This window comes from Antedon mediterranea, chromosome 6 (assembly GCF_964355755.1).
Source record: "Antedon mediterranea chromosome 6, ecAntMedi1.1, whole genome shotgun sequence".
Lineage (NCBI taxonomy): Eukaryota > Metazoa > Echinodermata > Crinoidea > Comatulida > Antedonidae > Antedon > Antedon mediterranea.
Genome location: NC_092675.1, coordinates 4,529,727 through 4,551,437, shown reverse-complemented (window position 1 = coordinate 4,551,437; position 21,711 = coordinate 4,529,727). Strand labels below are relative to the sequence as shown.

Here is a 21,711-nt window from a genome sequence, read left to right as displayed (position 1 = left end):
TGAAGTTAACCAAGAATAGAAATTCAAGGAAAAAAGCGAAGTATGCATAATGGTTCCATAACGGGTGTTCTTTCGGAACCAGAGACAGTACCTCCTTCCAGGCAAACATCGTGAAATGTAAGCACTAGAATAGTACCCTGACACTACGAGATCACACGCAGCCGTTGTCTGACGATTTCTTGTGTTTACGACGTTTATTTACAGTTGTCAAGCTTAACAAACAAATATAGATTCTGACGTCATATCTGAGCGGTTTCATTGGATACTGTTTATGCTGACTTCAGGGAAAACCTTGATATTTACATATGAAAGGAAAGCCGATTACAATCACCATGGAGACAACGTCAATGACGATTTTCCGGACTTTGGAAATAAGTTCTGAATGAAGGAAGAAAATGGACGACATACCTGACCTGTAAAACATACAGCTTTAATGCAACATAAATGAATCTATGTTTAAACATAGATACACTGCAGGGTCGTACGCAGGATTTTATTTGGGTGGGTGCGGATTAATATATTTCGGAGCATTTTCATAATATTGAGTACTTATTTATTTTAAGACCCTATAAAATGTGGACCAATTTGTGGGGGAGGGGGAGGTGCGTACGCACCCGTCGCACCCCCCCCCCCCTGCGTACGGCCCTGCACTGCATTTCTTTTTAAAAAATAGATAAAAAATAATTTAATATACTGTACTTGTAAAATTGTATAAATATTGTAGCTTTCAAAATCTAAAAATCAATATTCTTTTACCATAATTGAAATGTTTCTTTTCAAAATATATGATTTCATATTGTTCAAATGTGACAGTGTTAAAACCTTATTGTTATACTTGAATTATGTAAAAAAAAAGAAATTAAGAATCTAAGTGCAATGAAGCATGACTATTTTTTACTTTCTAGTCATTTCCCAGAAACTAATAAATAAATAATACATTTTTAGGGTTTTTGAAATAAAAAAATTACTCATCACATATTGACTTCAAGTCAAAATGAAAATTTGAACCTACAGAATACTCTAACCAGTCGACTACATCTACAAAACGACGATCGACTACATATACCTCCTTGGTGGAGATAAATGAGCAATCGGACTTACTCGTAGTTTGAACAGCTAGTACATCAATTACACAGTAAGCAGATTCATAAGGGATTCAGCTGGTCTGCAGCCCCCCACCCCCTCAACTAAATTTAGAAAAATGCAATGCACAATATAGGACATAAGAGGTTAGGTTTGGCACTTCATTTGAGGCCCTCAGCGAGCACAGTGCCTCTAGTGCTAACCTGATTTTAAACGGTACAGTCAGTAACTGTTTGAAGTACTTCTAAACTAGTTAAAACCAGTTCAAATTAAATTTATATGAAAAGTTTCACGGTCAAGTCTCTATACTATCTTTCAGTCTATACAAACATTTTCAAACTCGCACTGCAATACAAACTTGACAAATTGATAAAATCTTCACTTGTTCGTGGCAACCGATAACAGTTGCTTTAGCCATGATAAGTACGTCGCATCCAAACTAGTTCAACCCAGTTTCTTTAAGTCAAGAAGCTTCATGGTCAAGTTCAGGTTTCATTGTCCCCAGCCTAACGTGCACTTAATTTCACCTCAACATCATTCAGATTAGAGAGTAGATAAAAACAATCAGATGTCAATGGATTATTTTCTAAATTTACAATCTTCAGTGATTTCATCTCCAACAATTTTGAAGTGATAAATTCTACAAAAAAAAATCAATATATGATCAATGACGATCAAAGCATATTGATTGAAACGTTGAGAAACTCAGCAGTTTTCAAAACTAATATATGTGGTGTACCGCAAACTTTATAAAACCTTTAAAAATATGTCAAGCTTGCTTCCACTTGGATGCAGTGCAAGTGAGTTGACCAATCACAAGGGAAAGTTTGGATGGCCAATCATGTTGTGATTGGTCAAAGGTTAAATTCAAGTTGACTCACCACAAATGTTGTTATTACACAAGTCTAGATGAATAAGTGAAGGCATGTTGTATATTGCTTCTGGTACCATTTCAATATTATTTGTTGACAAGTTAAGATGAGTTAATGATTTAAGCTGTCCAAATTCATCTCTAAGTGTACTCAGCTGGTTATTTGAAGCGTTGAATTCTTAAAATAATAAATTATAAAAATCTAATGATTGTGGTGTTAACTTGGTATTCCTCAGCCTACGGAATAAACATGGCCGGCCCACTAGCAGTTAAAAATAACACTTGATCACATGCCATTATATTAACGCATACGAAAAAGCATCAAGGAGACTAATTTTCCAGTAGTGACATAGTCTGACCTCGTAGGTCTCCCTATAATCAGGTGTTTCTATATATTTCAACAGGGAGGTGAAAAAATAACCTCCCTAATTTCAATCTCTCGTCTCGCTTTAAAGATGCAATTTCTCTCGATTTATATACAAAACACAACCCAATACTTTATAGTGCATAAAACTATAAAAAAAATGTTTGAATAGGGCCCTCTATTTTAGATGCATTTATAAAATGATAGCACCCTCTATGATTTGGCCACGCTTTTAAGTAAAATATTTTTATTTGTTGGGATATGATGAAATGTTCAGAATGAATTTTAAATAGTAAATTTTAACTTTCTATTATTTAGACCTCAGTAAAAACATTCTTTTATTGAGTCTGTTAGAAACAACATTTCCCTGATAGGAATAACCTGCAGCAACTTTAATAAACAAGAGCTTTAATGATGCAATATCCTTTTGCACTTAAAAAATGCATTCCAACAACTTGCCTACAATATCTTTGAATTTAGTAGCTACTTTGGCAGGAAGCTTTTTAAGTTGGTTCCTTGATAAGTCACATTTCAAAATAGTTGTTTCCCGCATCAGATGGAAAATGGCATCTGGTACACTCATCAAGCCACACTCTGATAAATCTAAAAAATAAAATTATTATGGTATTACGAACTCAAATGCTTAATAATGGCAAAAATAATCTATAGATTTTTTAAACTGTAGGTAATGGTCACTTGGGTGAGGTGAATTTTGAAACGATCAATATTTGTTATTTATACTTTACTATAAATGTACTTTTACTTGGTCATATATTAGAGACTACACAGACTAGCTTTTCAAAATTTCTCAAAATATAAACATAGAATAGATAAATATATAGTAATGTTCTGCTTTTACAAGGGATCAATAATTTACCTAATGACTGGCTTTCCTTTCCGCTTTCACATCGATTTACAACAGCAGCCACCTCTGAAGCCATTTCCAATTCCAAACTATTTAATCATTTAATCCCAAGTTTCTGATGCAAAACAAAAAGTTTATTAGATAAGACAACCTGTAAACATTCAATAAACAATTGAATTAATTTTTATAATAATAATGTAGTCTTTAAATTTGTAGAAACAAGGATAGAAATAATTCTCAATTGACCAAATGAACAAAAAGAGGAATCACAAAATTGTTGCTGTTCATGGTCCCTGGATTTTGTAATTACAATTTCAATGTTAGGTTTTAGTAACTACTATTTCAAAATGACAAAACAAAACAAAACTCTAGGGCGTATGGCAAATGTCTGATGATGCATGCAAATTAATTATTTATTTGGTTGTGGATTCTGAATCTAGGCCTACCTACTTACTACTATTACTAGGCTACTGTAGTGTAGTACCTTCTTAAGGCTACCAGTACTAGGCCTAGTAGTAGAGTAGAGAAAGTAGTACGTAACATAATCTAGGCCAGTTAGCCTCCATCAATAATAGTCAAACTAGCTAGTCTCTAGGCCTATTTTATAGTAGTACTACTAGGCCTAGTAGTACTACTAGGATAGACAGTAGACCTAGTTAGTAGAGCTAGAGAAAGAAGCTATTTACAGCTTATTCCACAAAAGCTTTAAAAAACAGGGCGAAATTACTACAATGTAGATTTAACTGAAAATATATATAGAAAAATTAAATGAAACGAACCAGGGACACAAACAAACATGTGTAAAAGGTGTAGTCTGCTACAAATGGAGTATCATTAACGACATTATAAACAAATTTAAATTAACCAAAATTTGATTTTTCATTTCTATAAAATATTTAAAATAATATATTCAAGTATATTGTAATTTTGCATATAGACTAGCTAATCAAATTGGTTAAATATTATCGTATAATATAGTTTATTATACAACTTTATTAGATGTTAAGAGTCCAATCATCGTATTTTGATCGGGAAGTATCGGAAAGCCGAGCGAGAGGTCGCAGTCCAACGTTCTTGTTTTTATTTTCTTCCACCATCTCGTGACAACGCGGTCAGAAGCATTTTGAATTAGGTCCAACTAAACTCGCTCGTAAGCCCATATTAATGTAAACCATTCTCCTAAATTACTTTACAAATAAGCATTAATACTTTCTTCGCAATGTCGGGCACAAACAGTATTTCTGGAACAAGAAATATCCCAACACGAACAGTGCGAGTATCTGACCCATCTCAGTTACCGAGCGATTATGGCACCACGCCTGGAGGGACGATGTTTGGAACAACACCAGGAGGTAAGGCCTAGCTTGAAACAAGATTTGTTTACATTTACTTAAAATATTTTAAAAATAAAATATTTCTATTTGATAATAACGAATTACGTTTTTCATATATTTTTTTGCCTATAAGTTTCGCCTAATTTTAAATAATGCAATTCTTCATTTAGTATGAACTCTCGTTTCAAAATTTTCCGTTTTAAAGTTCGGCATGGATGAGCAACTAGCTCGTTGTAAACAAACCCACGTGACATTTTGGTGGCGTGACGTTGATTTGTTGTTGCTAAAACTATTTACATTAGATTCTCCTAATGATTGTAGAAAATGGTATGATGCAATCTTATAGTATATAAATACAGTTAATGCAACCAATTGATTTATTGTTTTTAAAAGCCAATTAAACTTGGCCTAAACTGAATAATTCTTTTTACTTTTAGTTTTCCTTGGCAGAATTCATTAAATTAAATTAAATCGTTAATAATTTAATCAAGTAAAAATAAGAACACATGAATAGATAAAATCTATTTTAGAATAATAAAGAGAATGATGCTGAAAAACATTTAGAATATATGAAACAAAAGGCAATTAATTTGTTCATATTTTCTTGCATTTTACATGGTATGGTTATTTCCACAGCTGCCTTTGTGCATGTTGAATAATGAATGTTTATGATTGCAGGCCTCAAATTTTTACCGCGGCCAGTGCCGTCTGCCCTCTCAATTGGCCCGCAATGCCTTTGAAAATAAACAACCACGGTCACTACTGACCGTAGATTGAAATGGTACAAATAATTTCATTCGGTAAAAGATGAAAGTTCAATTTTTATCTTTCACCGAATGAAATTATTTGTACCATTTAAAAAATATAAAATATTCAATTAATCATTCAACGAGAAGTGTGTTATACTTAACTTACAGTACCATTATCTCACACATAAAATGATATTCACATTCACATACAATAGGGTGTAAAATAATAATTGGTTTTGGGGTTATAATGACCTGCCATGTGAATAACCATTTAAAGGTGGTTTTGCGTTTTTCACTTTTTGTCCTTTTAACTTTTCGGACTAGGATTTGTTTCAGTTTTTGTGCCATTTGTAATTACTGATTGTTACATAATTTACATCATTGATTACACAAAGAGAACCACATGGGTAGAGTAAGTCATGCATTTAATAATAATAATAATAAATAACATTTATAAAGCGCAAGAGACAAAGGTTTCAAAGCGCTGTGTTTTCCAAGATCTGTGCAAGTAGTAGCGTGTGATTATGCTTCTCTGAAGAGATTAGTTTTGAGTTTAGTTTTAAATGTGATAACAGATTTTGATGAGCGTATTTCGAGGGGTAGAGTGTTCCAGAGTTTTGGGGCTGCGACAGCGAAAGCACGATCACCGTAAAACCGAGTTCTGGAACGGGGTCCAGGTTTTAGAAGAAGTCTGCTGGATGAACGAAGCGAAGAGTTGGTTGACGGAGTAATGATGTCACATATGTAGGCTGGAGCACATCCGTTGATGGCCTTATATGTCAGCAGCAGGATATGTATTTGTATACTTTATTCACTGGGATACATACATGAATTAAAAGTATGCAGTTGGTGCCTCTAAATATCAGTAGTGCTTTTTCTTTGTTTATTGAAATTGAAATTTTAATCAACATCATTTTTCAATAATTGTTTTCCAGGAACACGCATTATTTACGAAAGAAACTTCTTGATGCAAATGCGCAATTCACCATTAGCTCAAACGCCACCAAAGAATCTACCGTACATTGAAGGGGTGACAACTACTGGTAATACTGATGATGGGTTTAAAGAAAAACCTAAACCAAAATCATCAACTGATGATGTCATTAGTAAGTGTCCAATTAGGATTCAATGGAGGTTAAATTAAACATTGTGGCCTTAGATCATTACTGCCCTATAAGTAGCATTAATTTTGCTTCTTAACAAGTTCCTACTTTAACTTAACTCAGGGCCTGTTCAGACCTTCAGAGTTATGCTTTCGTATTGTACCCAGGGTCAGAACCAGGAAAAGAGTGGAAGCCACCTTTTACGACACCGACCTTTTGTTCGTTACGCAACCTTCAGGTACAAGATTAGTGAACGACGCGTACGATACGAAAGTCATGCATCAATGATTTTGACCTCTAACCTTCAAATGAAAGCCAAAATCTGAACACTTTACTGTTTCGACGCTAATTATAATATCAATAGGAAAGCATAACTCCATGGATCTGAACATATCCTTAATGTTTAAACCTTGACAGTAGCAAGCTTTTGTTTCGTGATTTTACAGTACCATATACGCTCCCGGAATAGAACGTGTATATTAGGCTTATATGCATGCATAGATTTGTGTGTATTGTGTATACCACACTGTTTGCTGCCATCTATCCTCCAAAAGCTAGCTTTTGACAACAGTGTTTATGTCTTGTGAAACTACAATACTGTTTATAATGATTTGTATTTAATTTTATTCTTCTTAGTTGCTGAAGAAGCTCAGTTCGAGATGGATATTTGAAATTTGACTTCATTTGCAACTCCCATGCAACTTAGCATCATTTTGCAGACTAAAAAAAAACTAGACTTGGAAGCAGCAGCAAAATCAGTGCTCAGTGCAATAAAAGTAGTCTGGGGAGAGAAGCCTACAGTAATGTCTCAGTGAATCAAGGTCTAACATCATCAAATATATATACTCAATCATAGAAACTGCTGTCTATTCAATAATTACCTAATTATAGAAGCTACAAGCCAGATTTAACATTTCTTTCTACAGTAGTTAAAATGATAACAAAAAAATAATCCTAAAAACAATTGTTTTTAAATTACCAAGTTCAAGTCAACAGTATTGTTTTATTTTTTTGTCAAATAATTGAATGAATACAGTTTAGATTCATAAGTACAGTCTTATTACAGAATTGACCGTTATTCTATTAACAAAATATGTGTGTGATCAATTTGTCAATTTTATACTCATCTTCTGCGATTTTCCTAAATAGAATGCTTTGTATTGTTGAATTAAGATAAACAAACATGGCATTAATCCACATTCAGTCAGCTTAAATAGCAGTTTTGCTAAATTCCATTTAAAATAAAAATTAAAGCCTTGTAATTTACTTATTATTGCTCTTGTAAGCTTTCATACTTTACTGTAGAACTGCAATATTTCTTTAAGTTCATCTTAAATTCTATTATTTTTTATTTCCTTTTTTTTTTGGGTCAATTTAAATATTTTGTTATCCACCAATCATCTTCTAGACACTTTGGTCATTCATTTGAAATTCAAGATTGCTACTTTTTTCATGTAGTATTTCATTGGAAATTCAAGATTGCTACTTTTTTCATGTAGTATTTCATTGGAAATTCAAGATTGCTACTTTTTTCATGTAGTATTTCATTGGAAATTCAAGATTGCTACTTTTTTCATGGTAAAACGTAGGACACCATCACATTTCTGCTTTGCAGTAAAGTGATGGATTATATTTCAATAATTTCATGTTACTTTAATTTTGTATTGTTAATAGGACAAAACATGAGCAGCTTTTTTTCAAATACCAAATATAATAAAGACTTTCTTAAAAATAAATGTATGCTTAAGTACCGGAGACGGGGCTCTGCCCTGCTATATACTTGAGACAAATAAAGGTGAAAAACCCAATTTTTGCTCAAAACAATTATATAAATTTTATATTCGTTCTTATAGAACCTACTGATATTTCCTTTAATATTGCTTAATAAATGATTTTATAATTGATTTAACCCAAATTTATATTAATTATAGATTTTCATGTTACTCTATTTATGATGTTGATGTACAATCATAAAATACCTCTAATCAGCTGTTTAACAGTGCTAATTTTCATTATGAAAATTGCGAGAATGTATATTTTACAAATAACTTATTTTCATCTACATAAAATACATAGGAGAACAGTGTACAGTATTAAGATAATTAACATTTTCAAACATATTCATAAAGCTTTGTCTACACTTATCAAACCTTGTGTGACAAAAAAAAAGTAATGTGCCCATATATGGACACGATGATGTCATATCACTACCATGGGCACTTCACTCTTTTTTTTTGGTCAAACTAGTTTAGTTAGTGTAAACAGAGCTTTAGAAGGATTTGATGAACTGAACTCCAACCTTATATCTCAACATGCAGTTTTTAGGTTCTGCCTATTTACAGGCAGAACTTTGAGAATTCCTGTATGTTGAAATATAAAGTTAATTAAGACAAATTACATTTTTCATGCTTATATTTTCCTATTTGTAATTTACTATTTTAAGTTTTTAATTAACTGCATATTAATAAAACATGCAGTGTTCACAATGGTGCTTAGGATTTCTCACATTAAGCCTAAAAAATTAGTTTGTTTGCTGTCGGCTTTTACCCCATATTTTTTCAAGTCAGTGGTAATAGAAATAAATTAATGAAAGAAGCTGGCAGGGTTTCTTTCCAATTGATATAATATTGTCAACACAAACCACCATATCTCTTAATAATCTTGACAGCAAACAAACAGATATTGTAGGTAGTTTAATATATTTCTTAAACATGTAGATAAATTGTTAAAATATTTTTACAAATATTTCATATTTGAGTTTTGAATCAGGATGTCTTTTTAAGTTTACTGAACAGCTAAATCCAATACAAGATTTAGATGTAATGTTTATCAAACTACAGCAGATCATTTACCCAATGTCATATTTAAATTGGGTACCTACCAGGGTATAAATAACCTCTCTAATAATCAAAGTGTTTTCCTTATATTTCATTATTTAAAATTAACGATTGATCGAACATAAAATGTTTTGAATCATATCTTTATTCTGAACTTTAACTTCACACTCCCTAACTTCATACCCCTTTATTTTCATATCCATCTCTTTTGTTACCTATGTACAATTATGCATCATATTTGTAGGTAATTACACATACTTAAAATCAGTACATATTTGCAACACCACAGGGTAAAAATCCCTTCCCCATGGTAGAAAACCCCTTCAAACAATCATGTTCATTCTCAAGTATAAACCCCACACTACCAAACCAAATTTAATGTTCCAAGGAACGTGGACTCATACCCGATTTGTGTACGATAATTCTAGATCATTCCTTATAAAATTTGAGAGCCAATTTATAATAGTATGGCAATTTATAATATATACCTCAGATATATTTTACATGATAGAACCTTACATTTTCTTTTATGTGTACTTTATCAATATGTATTCGAAATGAGACATACTACAGTATGATTATTATTACTAAAATCTAAAAACTTGTTTTTATTAAAGATGGATTTTCACCTGAAAAATGATTAATTTGTAATCAAAATTCACCAGAATACGTTTATGCTGATGTTTTATAGTTCGCTTATCTATTTTATTTTCATTCAAATAAGAACATCACTTACACTACAGTATGTATCATTTTGAAAGTGCATTATCCCACGTTATTTAATTAAATTAAAAGGTTATTTGGAATATTGGAAAATTAGGTATTTCTACAGCAGAATTAATTATTTGTGTTCATACCAGATTATGCCCAAATCATACATGGTCACATTTAATTTTATGCCTGTCTTTTTAGTTGTGTGCAAACGCAACTACAGCTCACTATCACGGTAAACACTAACTCAAATTTTAGCACGCGACTGCAGCCCATGTATATGGCCTGTGTTTAACTCCATGATGTTCTTATTATCAACACACAGTACTTAGTTGTATGGTTTCAATTTATTTTATTAATACTAATAATAATAATAATTAAAATGATCTTGCTATTATGCTACAGATAGAATATTTAAGAGGATACTTTTTATTCTTATCTAAGGTTGGGAACAACACAAAAGATTTATTTCTAAAAAAAAAATATGCTTTCAGTCATAGATAATACCTTCTAAGGATTGTATTTATATTATTTTTCTAGTTGCATGTCATTCCCAGAATATTGGAATATACTGTTGAATTTTGTGTGATTTTGAGAAAGATGTTATGTTAGATATTTCATAATCTGTGCAATCGGATTGAATTATCTTTGATGACATGGTATGTTGAGCTTGTTGTACATAGCTTAGCATTGATTTTGTTTTTAAATCCTAAGAAAAAAAAATCAGTCTGACCGTATTTTTGTAGAAATAAATGTAAAAGTGTACTTTGATTTTGAACACTCAGTTAAATTTACAATTATTTTATTATATTGAGCCCATCTGACCGAGTTCACAGCTTTTCCTTATTAGGCCTAATTCATGAAATCATTTTGTTTACATGAATATAAATAATATGGTTGTTTTGTTAGATTCATTTTCATGAGAAGGTTAAATGTTGACAAAGGCCCTATTTATGAAGAAAAAAAATGTACCCGAATGTTACAGATTTGATATGTCCCTCTAACTTGGAAAATAAACAACGTTATGACATATGCTAAGTGTACTGAAATAATCTACAATACGTATGATTCGTATGATGAACGTGAATTGAAAATAAATATATCGCATAAAATCTTGATAATGAGATGAGTTTCATGTTTATTTGTGTTGTTGCATTTTTGTATTTTTAAGTTTTTTACACGGAGCATGGAAAACAATGGATGGATGATATTTTCAACAATAAAAGTTGACAATGATATAGAATTTTAGTAAAATGTACTACTTTATTTTTAACTGGGGAATGGGGGTGTGACGTTTATTGAAAACTGGTTGGTCAGGCAGTTATGACGTCATTTATCACGGTTTTCGTGCCTTATCTTTTTTCCAACTAAAAATCTCGCTCGAGTTTATCCATCATAAAATGTCGTGGTGATTTGGAAGAAGAAAAACAAATATAATTTATAACAAACAATTTACAAGAATACAAGAATTAGTTTTTCAGAAAAATAGTGAAGCTGAGTCCCGTCAGGAGGACGAAGAATGAGCTTTCTTTTGTAAGTTTATTTAGGCTAGTTCATCATCTTCATAGACTAGCCTAGCTAGCCGCCTACGTACGACGTCGACCTACATTTAGCTAGGCCGGCTAGAGAGAGCTGGTAGAGGCTATTCACTACTCTATTAACTAGCGTAGCAAGTACTAGCCTAGCCTAGGCCGGCTTAGTACTCTAGGCTAAGGCCAAGCGGAATGAATCGTCTGTCTTGGTGGTTTTGAAGCTTTTAAAGTCTAGTTTTGATAATTTACTTTACTAGCCTAGATAGAGAGTAGACCCTCAATTCAAATTAACATTATCATTACACTGTATATTTCTTTCTGGTGTTACTGTTAGTAATTTACATTTTTTAATTTCTCATACATACATTCTCATGTTCAAATTCTTCCAATCAAATGTTACGTAGAGTGTCAAAAGGGTGATGGAGTTTTCAATAACCCTCTGTCTGCCGACTGTTGTGGCATCTAGATCCAGACTTGCAGTAGAGGGAACAGGCATCGACGATCACGTCCTTTCACAACCGTAAAATAGGAAATAGGCCTACCCCCCAAATAATGCTACCGTAACCCTCAATAAAGACAAAAAAAAAATGTCCATGCCGAAAAAAAAATGCAAAACCCTCCGATCCCTAACCCCATCACTGCAACCAGCCGGTTAATGAAGTCGGTGTTAAACTTTGTGCATTTACTGTTAAACTGTGCATATGTGAGCTTTTTAACCCAGCAATCAGTACTAGGATGACGCCTGTTCTATAGCCGCAAATATCATCCAGACAAACAGGGGAAAAGGTCTGGTGCCAGGGATCTTTGGAAGCTCTAAGGTTTTTCCACATTTGAGGCTGTTGATGAATATGTTTCAATGGCTTTCCAAGACAAGTTTGAGATGAGATTTTTTTCTGTCAAACACAAAAGTTATTGTCATAATTATTTTGCTAATTGGCATTTGTTTACTCATCATTCTATTCTAATTAATAATCTTTAATATTTCAAACAACAGTAGTACAAGGTCTAAAACATTCCGACCTAAGAAGAATATTCCTGAAGGAACACATCAGTATGACTTGATGAAACATGCGGAAAGGACGCTCGGAAGTGGCAACTTGCGACAAGCTGTTGCCTTGCCTGAAGGAGAAGAGCTCAATGAATGGGTTGCTGTTAATAGTAAGTATACTACAAACGAGTTACCGTAAAACATTGAAAAGAAGCCCATGGGTTTCTTCTTTTTTTCAGGACTCATGAGTTTGCTTTTTTTGGAGATGGGCTTCTTTTGGAGATTACTTTTTCAAAACACAGAGGGAGCTTTTTTTTAGATGGGCTTCTTTTACAGTACTATGATTTTAAACAAACAAACCTCCCAAGCCTCCTGATACTGTATTTAATCATACATGAGTTTCCCAATAATTTCAAGTGATCTCTAGCTAAAAGTCATGAATGGATAAAATAGCATCATCTCTCTATTTTTTTAAATATTTCATTTTATTCAATCGAAACAAACAGCGATAATTACCGCCACTAACAGGTTTGATACAAACAAAGCCAGGATTGTTTAAAGCACCTTGATTGGTCCTAACATTGATCAAGGGCTTCTCTCGTCCAGTGCCCACCTTGAACCGAGGAAAGGTATGGGCCAATACGTCTGAGGCAGATGTTTTGATGTAATTAAAAAAAATAAACATAGTGTTCTCTATGGTTTGGCCACACAAAGTCTCTCCCAATATTTCATTATTCCAAGTTGGGACCATCTGTGTGAAGCATCTTGGATAAATCAAGGTTGAAGTTTTTATTCTAGTGAATTTGTTTTTTCAGGGGAAGATTATACATCTCCTTTTATTTGCTTTCGTTTTGTTTGCATTGTAGATAGTATCTACTGTATGAGTCATATAGTATTAAATCTACACACGTGACCACTCCTATAAAAATCCATAATAACTTTCTTTCCATTATTAATTGCATTATTTATATCCAAAACATAACCAATAGAACTTAATGTTGTTCACAAATTTCCTTCCTCCCAACATTATTGAATTATCCCAGAAGGATTTTAGAAGCAGCATATTTGAGAATAAAAGGCATTCATGTATTTCATAGTACTAGTATTGAAAATTGTAAATTTAAAGACCCCTTCCCTGCAATTTTGGACGTTTTTTGGAAAATAATACATATATATCACTTTAAAAACATTAAACCATGTCATTCATTGTCTTAAATGTACGTTTTATGGTAAATTATGATAAAAAGTGAGAAACAATGCACTACCTAAGTAGCCCGCGGCGATCGACCTCTCGTGGACGGTCTTAGGCCTAGCCTAGCTTAGTTTTGTAGGCCTAGCTGGTAAACATCGGTAACGTACGAACATCGTACGCTAGCTATATACCCAGCCTGACGTTGTATAGTTGCTGCATTAATTGTCTTTCTATTTTTGCCAGACTCCGTTGATACAAATTGGGGGAAACCCGGTATTTTCGCTGAAAAGTTAGGAGTCTTCCATTTGTTTTGGCCTCACGATCGATCGAAACGTGGGCGAATTACAGGTGAAAAACAAAAATATCAATCCGCGCGCAATGCATTTTGGGATTCATAGCGGGCCGCTATAATTATTAGAATCGACTTATTTTTCACATTTTGAACCGTTTAAAGACGAAAAAAGTTATCGCAATAGGACCATATAGTATTATTTTTACATTAAATATAGTTTGTGATCTTAAATTAGATCTAAAAAACGTAGGGAAGGGGGCTTTAAGTATATTAGTTATTACAGTAGGTTTGAGAAGGAAATTTCGTTTACAAAACAGAAACTTGACTTATTATTAGTGTATGATAAGAATTTCTTTATCCAATTGGATTGGTATGGATAAACTCATAAAATACTAGACAGTATAGTATTAAACAATGGTTTCTTTCTTTCAAATCCAAACCAGGAAGAATTCATCATCAAACCAAAGATTCTTCAGAAAATACCAAGAGAATTAAACAATTTTTATATATAAATTCTTCTCCATTTGAAATATGCTATACATTACATTTTGAATATTTGGTAGTTATTTTTGTATAAAATCTTTTTTGACAAAGTCATGCGTTACAACAGTTTAGTAACTATTTAGTAAGTTAATATTTAATCTATCCCACAATTGGATATATTACCCCTTTCGGTGGTTCCCCTCCAAACCTGATCTTTAGTTTACAGTTGGAGGGACCTACAGTACAGTAGTTGCTTAACAGCATTCTTAAGAGGAAAAAAACCCAACTACTGATGTCTTGCATAATGAATTCAATAACAATATTTGTCTTTTAAAACCATTAGCAATGGCTTTTGTTCCATCTGGTAATAATAAATGAATTTCGACCTTCATTTGAGTGCGTGTTCAATCCGAGAGTATCAGATAAAAATCTTTAGAAATATTAAAATCCCTCTTTTTTGAGTAGCTTGTTGGTTATGAAGCTTTCCAATCATGGAGTCCTTGGTTCATGGCCCTATAAATTAAATTCTTGGTTCAAATCCTGGCTTTTAGTTACAGTACCAGTCCTGGCTTTTACAGTACCAAGACGTTTACTTTTACAGTACCAGTTTGTATTCAAATTGTTCATAGTATTCAAATAGATATTCTCCAGGTGTTCTGTAAACTTCTGTAAAGTTAAAACTTGTTCGAAATCTTTAGTCATATTTTTAATATACATAATATATAATAATCATTATAGAATCATTGAAAATTATGGAGATATAAATACAGTATACATTCATTATATCTGTGGAATAGTATAGGTTGCTATTAACAGTATCAATTTACTGTTTCCATAGTAACAGTACGCTACAATAATAAATGATGATGCTGTTCCATAACTTACTGTACTTAAATTCATTACATATTTTAACCTATTTTGTACTTTAAAAAAATCAAAAAACAGTTGCAACGTATATAATGTCATTAATTATATTTAAATTTTAATTTTAATGTTTTTTTTTTAATCCATGTGTCATTACTGCACGCCAATACAAAAATATATGGATTTTTTGTTCTGATTTGTGAAAAACACTAATTAATACCGATTATTTACAATAAATAATACTTGATAATATCTCTGAACAATTATGGCTGCCATTTACACACCACAAGTTATAGAAGGCAGGAAGTTAAAAAACATAATTTCCGAATTTAAATAAAAAAAACAAACAGGAAAATGTGCATACTGTACAGGAACTGAAATATAGAAACTGCACAGGACTATGTCTCTTATCTATCATTTCAATCATTAAAATTCAATATGGCTTGGAACATGAATTATTTATACAGTAAGTATAATTTTGTATCATTTACATAAAATTTGTATTCAATATTTAATTATGTTTTTTTTCTTCTTTTACTAGCTGTGGACTTCTTCAATCAAATAAACATGTTGTATGGAACAATAACAGAGTTCTGCACTGCTGATAAATGTCCTGTCATGTCTGCAGGACCAAAGTAAGGGAATAATTATTTCAGTATTCTTGTTGTAAATCAGTCTGCTTCTTGGATATTCTTACCAACAAGTTTTCAGATGATATAAAATAACCTGTACAATGTCCATCCATATTTGGATAGTATGAGAGTATGAAAGGCGTTTTCATCAGTTATGCCCTAATAATGTTACCCTAGAATACTCTATTGACGACAAACAACAAACCAAGTCTTAAACTCTGTCTACACTATCAAACTTTATGTGACAAAAAAATGTGATGTGCCCATATTTGGACATGATGATGTCATATCACTACCATATTTGGGCACATCACAGTTTTTTTGTCAAACTAGTTAGACAGTGTAGACAGAGCAGTATTCTCCAATTGTATACCTTAACCACTGGTATTATTATTATTATTGTATCCAAGGAACACTATTCTAGTATAATCATGAAGGAAAAATAATTGTTTTTTCCTCCATGGTATAATAACATTTGAGGGAATTAATGATGTAACAAAACTGCAAACAATTATGAACCCTGATATTGATTACAATAAGCTTACAATAAGCTATTAAGCTAGTAGGAGCAATAACAAGAGTTATAGTGAACAAGTAAAGTAGGTCACAGCAACCCCTATAAACAATATAGTGTCATGGAATTATTACAAGATATATTGTATAATGCTAATTTAGTCAGTGAGATAAAGAATGTCGACAGAGTGGTTTGATGAAGTTCATGTAAAGTCGCTAGTTAAGTCATGTTTTAATTGATAAAAACAGAGACATAACCTCTTTAGCTGAAATTGTTTTTTTCTTCAGGTATGAATACCACTGGGCAGATGGACAGACAGTTAAAAAACCAATAAAGTGCTCAGCACCACGATATATAGATTTTTTAATGAGTTGGGTACAAGACCAAGTTGATGATGAGGCATTATTTCCCTCCAAAATTGGTAAATAATTAACTTTGCATTTATAAGTATCTTAAAACACTTATAGTGTGATATGGACTAATGCTAAGAGCTAGTTCTACCACCAGAAGGAACAGATAGTCTTGAATATTTGTGCCAATTTTATATATATGTTGGTGCATTTGTAAGTCACATTCATTTAGACTAGACAAAAAGTAGTGAGCCCTCTAGCGGTCATTTGTGATTTCTGAGATTCATCGAAGCGCGACAACATCACCCGGAAATGATGTGAATTTAAAATTTTAATAGGGTTAAACTCTTTTAACCAATTGAAAGCCTTAAATTATAGTTCCTTATGAATAATTCATGAGAATAATTAAAGCAAGGGTTGAAGAAGCATGTGACTTGGTTTTTGGAACAGGATAGCAGTTATGATCGTGTCAGGTAATCATTGAATTTGCTCTTCTTTTTGTTAGATTTTATACGGTTTTTATCAATAATAATATTGTACATTTTTACGAGACCATAAAAAAATTCCTCAATTTTTGAGTAAACGATTGACTAAATAAAAAGTTACTATGTAATGTAAATATTCGTTTGACAAAAAATGGGCATGTTGATATTTTCAGGTATTTTTTAAATGGCGATTGAAATAGGTAAACAAATCACATGTATAACGGTGGTTTGTGCGAAGCTGGGCCTAGCCTTGATGGTCCAACGCGTACTGCGTGTTAATCAATGCGTATAAGATACACACGTAGTCGTTTAGGCCAATTTTTTTACATGTTTATTTATTAATATTAGGCCCCATTCTCATTTATTTTAATTAATGTACTGAATGTACCACACTTTACAACTCTATATAAATTAGATTTTGTACTTGTATTAAATTCAAACGTTTTATGGGATAAAAAACATCAAGCTAGGCCTTGTAGTAGGCCTAGGACCACATGCTAGGTTTTTCAGCCTAATTTATCATGCAGTAGGCCTATACCTCTAGCCCATCTTTCAAATACATATTTAAATTAACATACTTTTTATATTTCTATATTTTTTATAGGATCTGACTCCAGAAAACATTTGCATCACTTGAGAAAGCGGCTATTTATGGACAGCATGTTGACATTAAAAAAAATGTGACCAGCTCTTATTAATTAAATGTCTTTTAAATTAAAGGTTTTCATTATAATGAAATGTACGGTGACAGAAATTTAAATGATTCTCATAATTGAGGTTTCTCATAGATTTAATATTGAAGGTAAATAAATAAAGCTGTTTGTTATACTTGCCTTTAGAAATAAACATGTTGTTAGTACTATATTATTAGGCCTAGGCCATTATACAAATTAAAACTAAAAAAATACAGTAATCATATTTAAGGCCTACACAGCAGTACCTTACTTGATTTGATTTTTTTCAAATATTTAATTGATGAAATAAATGAGTTTGACTTTTCAATTAGTTGCCATTTTATTAGTTTCTGTGTTTTTTTATTTATATTCTTAAAATAATTGTATACAACAACTTTAAAGTATTGCGCAGAAGTGATCAAATTATAGTAGGCCTATTTGTATGTTATTGTCGCTTAAAATTATGCAGTTAAAGCATTTGATTTTAGGGTGACAGAAACGGTTAGGCAAGAAAAGAAATAAATTTGGGAATTTTGTTATGCGGTAAAAACAATTAAACATAATTTACCCCTAATGCATGTACATGTAGAAAACATTGCTTATGTTAGCGCGACCGAAACTCGCTACTGGGAATAGAGCCTGCAAAAGCGACGCGTACACACCTACTCGGGCACCGGCGGAGCGCGATCGATAGTAAAAATACCCGATTTCAAATGATCATAAAATTCTTTTAAAAAATATCAACATTTTGATTTTTTGAGGATTAAAAGTAAAGATATTGAAATTTAACATAATATTTACAAATATGTATTTAAAAATTCGGAAACAATTTTAGCGTGATATTAAAACAAAGTTTTTAGAGTTCCGCGATTTCCTACGCAGGATTTGTTTGTTTTCATTGTTAATGGGCGAATGTTACCTAAACTAGAATCGTTATAAATCTTTTAAATTTGTATTATAAGTAATTTCTTTAGTATTCTTAGTAACATCGAATGTCTCTAATTAACTAGCAGATATTTATACTAACTATTGTTCAATAATAAGCGTGTATGAAGTGAAAATCTATAGTAATAATGTTCTTAGTCAGTTCGCCTCGCTCGCGTGAAGTCTTCGGGTTTCTCAATACAATTCTCAGCGGTAAAGATAGGCTCGCGCTAATGTTTAAATCAAAAGCGCTCTCAAAACACTTTTTGTCCAAAATTCGCAATATGACGTGAGTGTGAAGTATCTTAAAATGCCTATAGTGTGAAATTTAAACTGGCAAATCTTGCTGGCAAAACCTGCTTCGGGAGAACACTGTTCAGTATGTTGGTGCCCCGTCCAAATAACAATGTGTCTTGAACTAAAACACTTTTTTTGTATCTCACAGGAGTGCCATTTCCAAAGAATTTTCTGACAATTGCCAAAACAATACTGAAGCGTCTGTTTCGAGTGTATGCACACATCTATCATCAGCATTTCCAGGAGGTAGTAGGACTCAAAGAGGAAGCTCATCTAAACACATCATTCAAACATTTTATTTTTTTTGTCCAGGAGTTCAACCTAATTGATCGCAAAGAGCTTGCGCCCTTACAAGAACTTATCGAAAGATTGTTGGGAAAGTAATCAACAGACTGAATGATGTAGTTCCAACTATTACACGAATCAAAATGATAGATTGAAAAATTGTAAGCAGCTTGTGAATTTCGAAAATTATGTATCAAATATACATCGATTCTGAAAATAAAGTTGGCACTAGGATAGACAAGCTAATTCTATTCACGAAAAATTGAGTAAAATATTAAAAATACAGCAAGTAAAAAATTCATTATTTATCCATACAAAATAATCATCCTTTGCTGTTTGCTTACTGCTGGTCATAAACAAATTGCTCATTACAAATATGTCAACTAAGTATGAATATAAACCATGTACTTATATCAAAAACTAAAAATGAAATAATAACAACACATAGCAGTCACTAAGGACTTAGTTTATTGGTTCATGCTACTTGAATTCTACCATTATTGCTGTGTAATTCATATCAGTGCCCACTTATATTTGCTAGTGACATGACATAAATTCATTGAATCAACTCAAGACAATTATGAGTGAACAGTTTGGTTTTAATTATATTTGATTATTTTCTTGTTTTTGCTGTAAAAAGTTAATAGATGTAGATAATAAGTATTTTCATTTCAGCCTGAGTTCAGATCATTATTTTTATTATGACTGACATTTTTAGTTGTTTTATTTTAGGTATTAATGTTATGCTTTAGGAAAGTCCAGGAGCTAAAATTATTTTATATTTATTTTTGTAATTTTATTTTAAAATTAAGTGTTATTCCCACAGATTGGTTGTTTGTGTTGTATTTAAAAATTGAATTGGTTAAGTATTTAAGCATTTCAAACCCAATGACTTCATTTATCACTGGATCTACATGTGGCTAATATGTGAATTTGTTGTGTGGTATACATGTATGTGGTGTCCTTTATGACTAAAGCTCTGTTTACACTATCAAATGTGACAAAAAAATGTGATGTGTTCATATGTTCATGTGGACACGATGATGTCATATCACTACCATATTTGGGCACATCACAGTTTGATAGTGTAGAAAGAGCTAAGACATGGAATATCTTGTTGTTTTAATAGTCTCCATGTAATTTATAAAGGCATCATACAAGGATGGATCAAACTTCTTGGTGTTGTAGTGAGGTCTGGTGTTTATATGAAAGTATTACCTGCCTGGTGGTAAACATTTTTTTTCAGTTCATATGGTGTTATTCAAGACTATTCTACTGGTCTGTGGAATATCACTTTTTTTTGCATGTAGTGTTGTTATCTGACAGTCACTGGCTTCATACAATAATGGACATTTTCTCAGTGAAAGTAGATGTATGTGAATCTGAAAAATGAATAAGTCATTGCCATTTATTTCATATGGTGTTACTTAAGACTACACATGTATTTATGGAATTAATATAACTTGAGTACAACTTGTATAGTTGGCAGTGAACTTTACCAATGGTTTCATACAATACTGTATCAACTTGTCAGTGTTTTTATAGGTCTGTGTTCACATAACAAAGAAGAACTTGTTGAAATGTAATAGTAACAGTGCACTTATTTTCTTGTACACATATTTAATTTGTATCAATGTTATCCTATTACTTTAACATGACTCAATTGTCATGTTAATTAATTGCTATTAAATTATGGAGTGATGTAAATGTTAATACTGAGTTATAGTATAACATTCATATGTGACCATATGTACTGTAAATCAGGCACAAATCAAGTATGTTAAATTATGCAGTTTATTATATAGCTTTATGCAGATACAACACTCTTCTATTATACTTTTAGTACTGCTACCTTGATATAGTTTTTTTGTGTCTATACTTATATTTATTGTCTTATTTGACAACTTGATCATTCTTTGGGTTGTGATTGGTTTGTCAGTAAATGACAAATATATTTATTTTCACAAGGAAACAAAAAAAACACACATTTATTTCCATATATTCATATTTAATATTTATGTATTCTATTCTTGTTTATTATTACACCTTGCTTATTCCTACCAAATCTGTTAAGTTAAACCAAAATATGCATTTAAGATTAAATAGAAAGACTAATCAGAAAAAAATAAATATATATACTGTATATCATTATAAAGTTTGTAAATAGTACAGGAGAACTATCTAATGATGTTTGTCAATTTGTAGTTTCAAACAAATAAATAGTTTTTAAAGCAGGCATGCAGAACAGCACCAATATGAACATGCCTCTAGTTTTTAAAGCA

General features: G+C 31.9%; 3 protein-coding genes across 4 annotated transcripts; 2 read left to right on the top strand and 1 right to left on the bottom strand.

Annotated features, from left to right (window-relative positions):
- Nucleotides 1-403: 403 nt before the first annotated feature.
- LOC140051098 (leucine-rich repeat-containing protein 20-like) lies at nucleotides 404-4,769 on the bottom strand. Of its 2 annotated transcripts, none has more exons than XM_072096195.1 (5): nucleotides 4,623-4,769; nucleotides 3,196-3,298; nucleotides 2,778-2,921; nucleotides 1,965-2,132; nucleotides 404-1,723 (listed from the first exon to the last, which is right to left on the bottom strand). In XM_072096195.1, exons 2-5 carry the CDS (start codon nucleotides 3,257-3,259, stop codon nucleotides 1,590-1,592), a joined length of 510 nt encoding a protein of 169 aa, XP_071952296.1. In that variant the 5' UTR covers nucleotides 3,260-3,298; nucleotides 4,623-4,769; the 3' UTR covers nucleotides 404-1,589. The 2 variants fall into 2 exon arrangements, with proteins under 2 accessions (XP_071952296.1, XP_071952295.1); XM_072096194.1 differs by lacking the exon at nucleotides 4,623-4,769 and adding an exon at nucleotides 3,963-4,000.
- LOC140051099 (eukaryotic translation initiation factor 4E-binding protein 2-like) lies at nucleotides 4,258-11,160 on the top strand. Its single transcript, XM_072096196.1, has 3 exons — nucleotides 4,258-4,535; nucleotides 6,202-6,372; nucleotides 7,006-11,160. Exons 1-3 carry the CDS (start codon nucleotides 4,403-4,405, stop codon nucleotides 7,038-7,040), a joined length of 339 nt encoding a protein of 112 aa, XP_071952297.1. The 5' UTR covers nucleotides 4,258-4,402; the 3' UTR covers nucleotides 7,041-11,160.
- Nucleotides 11,161-11,303: 143 nt separating this feature from the next.
- LOC140052038 (MOB kinase activator 1A) lies at nucleotides 11,304-21,240 on the top strand. Its single transcript, XM_072097414.1, has 5 exons — nucleotides 11,304-11,450; nucleotides 12,444-12,607; nucleotides 15,810-15,903; nucleotides 16,702-16,835; nucleotides 19,293-21,240. Exons 1-5 carry the CDS (start codon nucleotides 11,437-11,439, stop codon nucleotides 19,526-19,528), a joined length of 642 nt encoding a protein of 213 aa, XP_071953515.1. The 5' UTR covers nucleotides 11,304-11,436; the 3' UTR covers nucleotides 19,529-21,240.
- The last annotated feature ends 471 nt before the right edge of the window (nucleotides 21,241-21,711 follow it).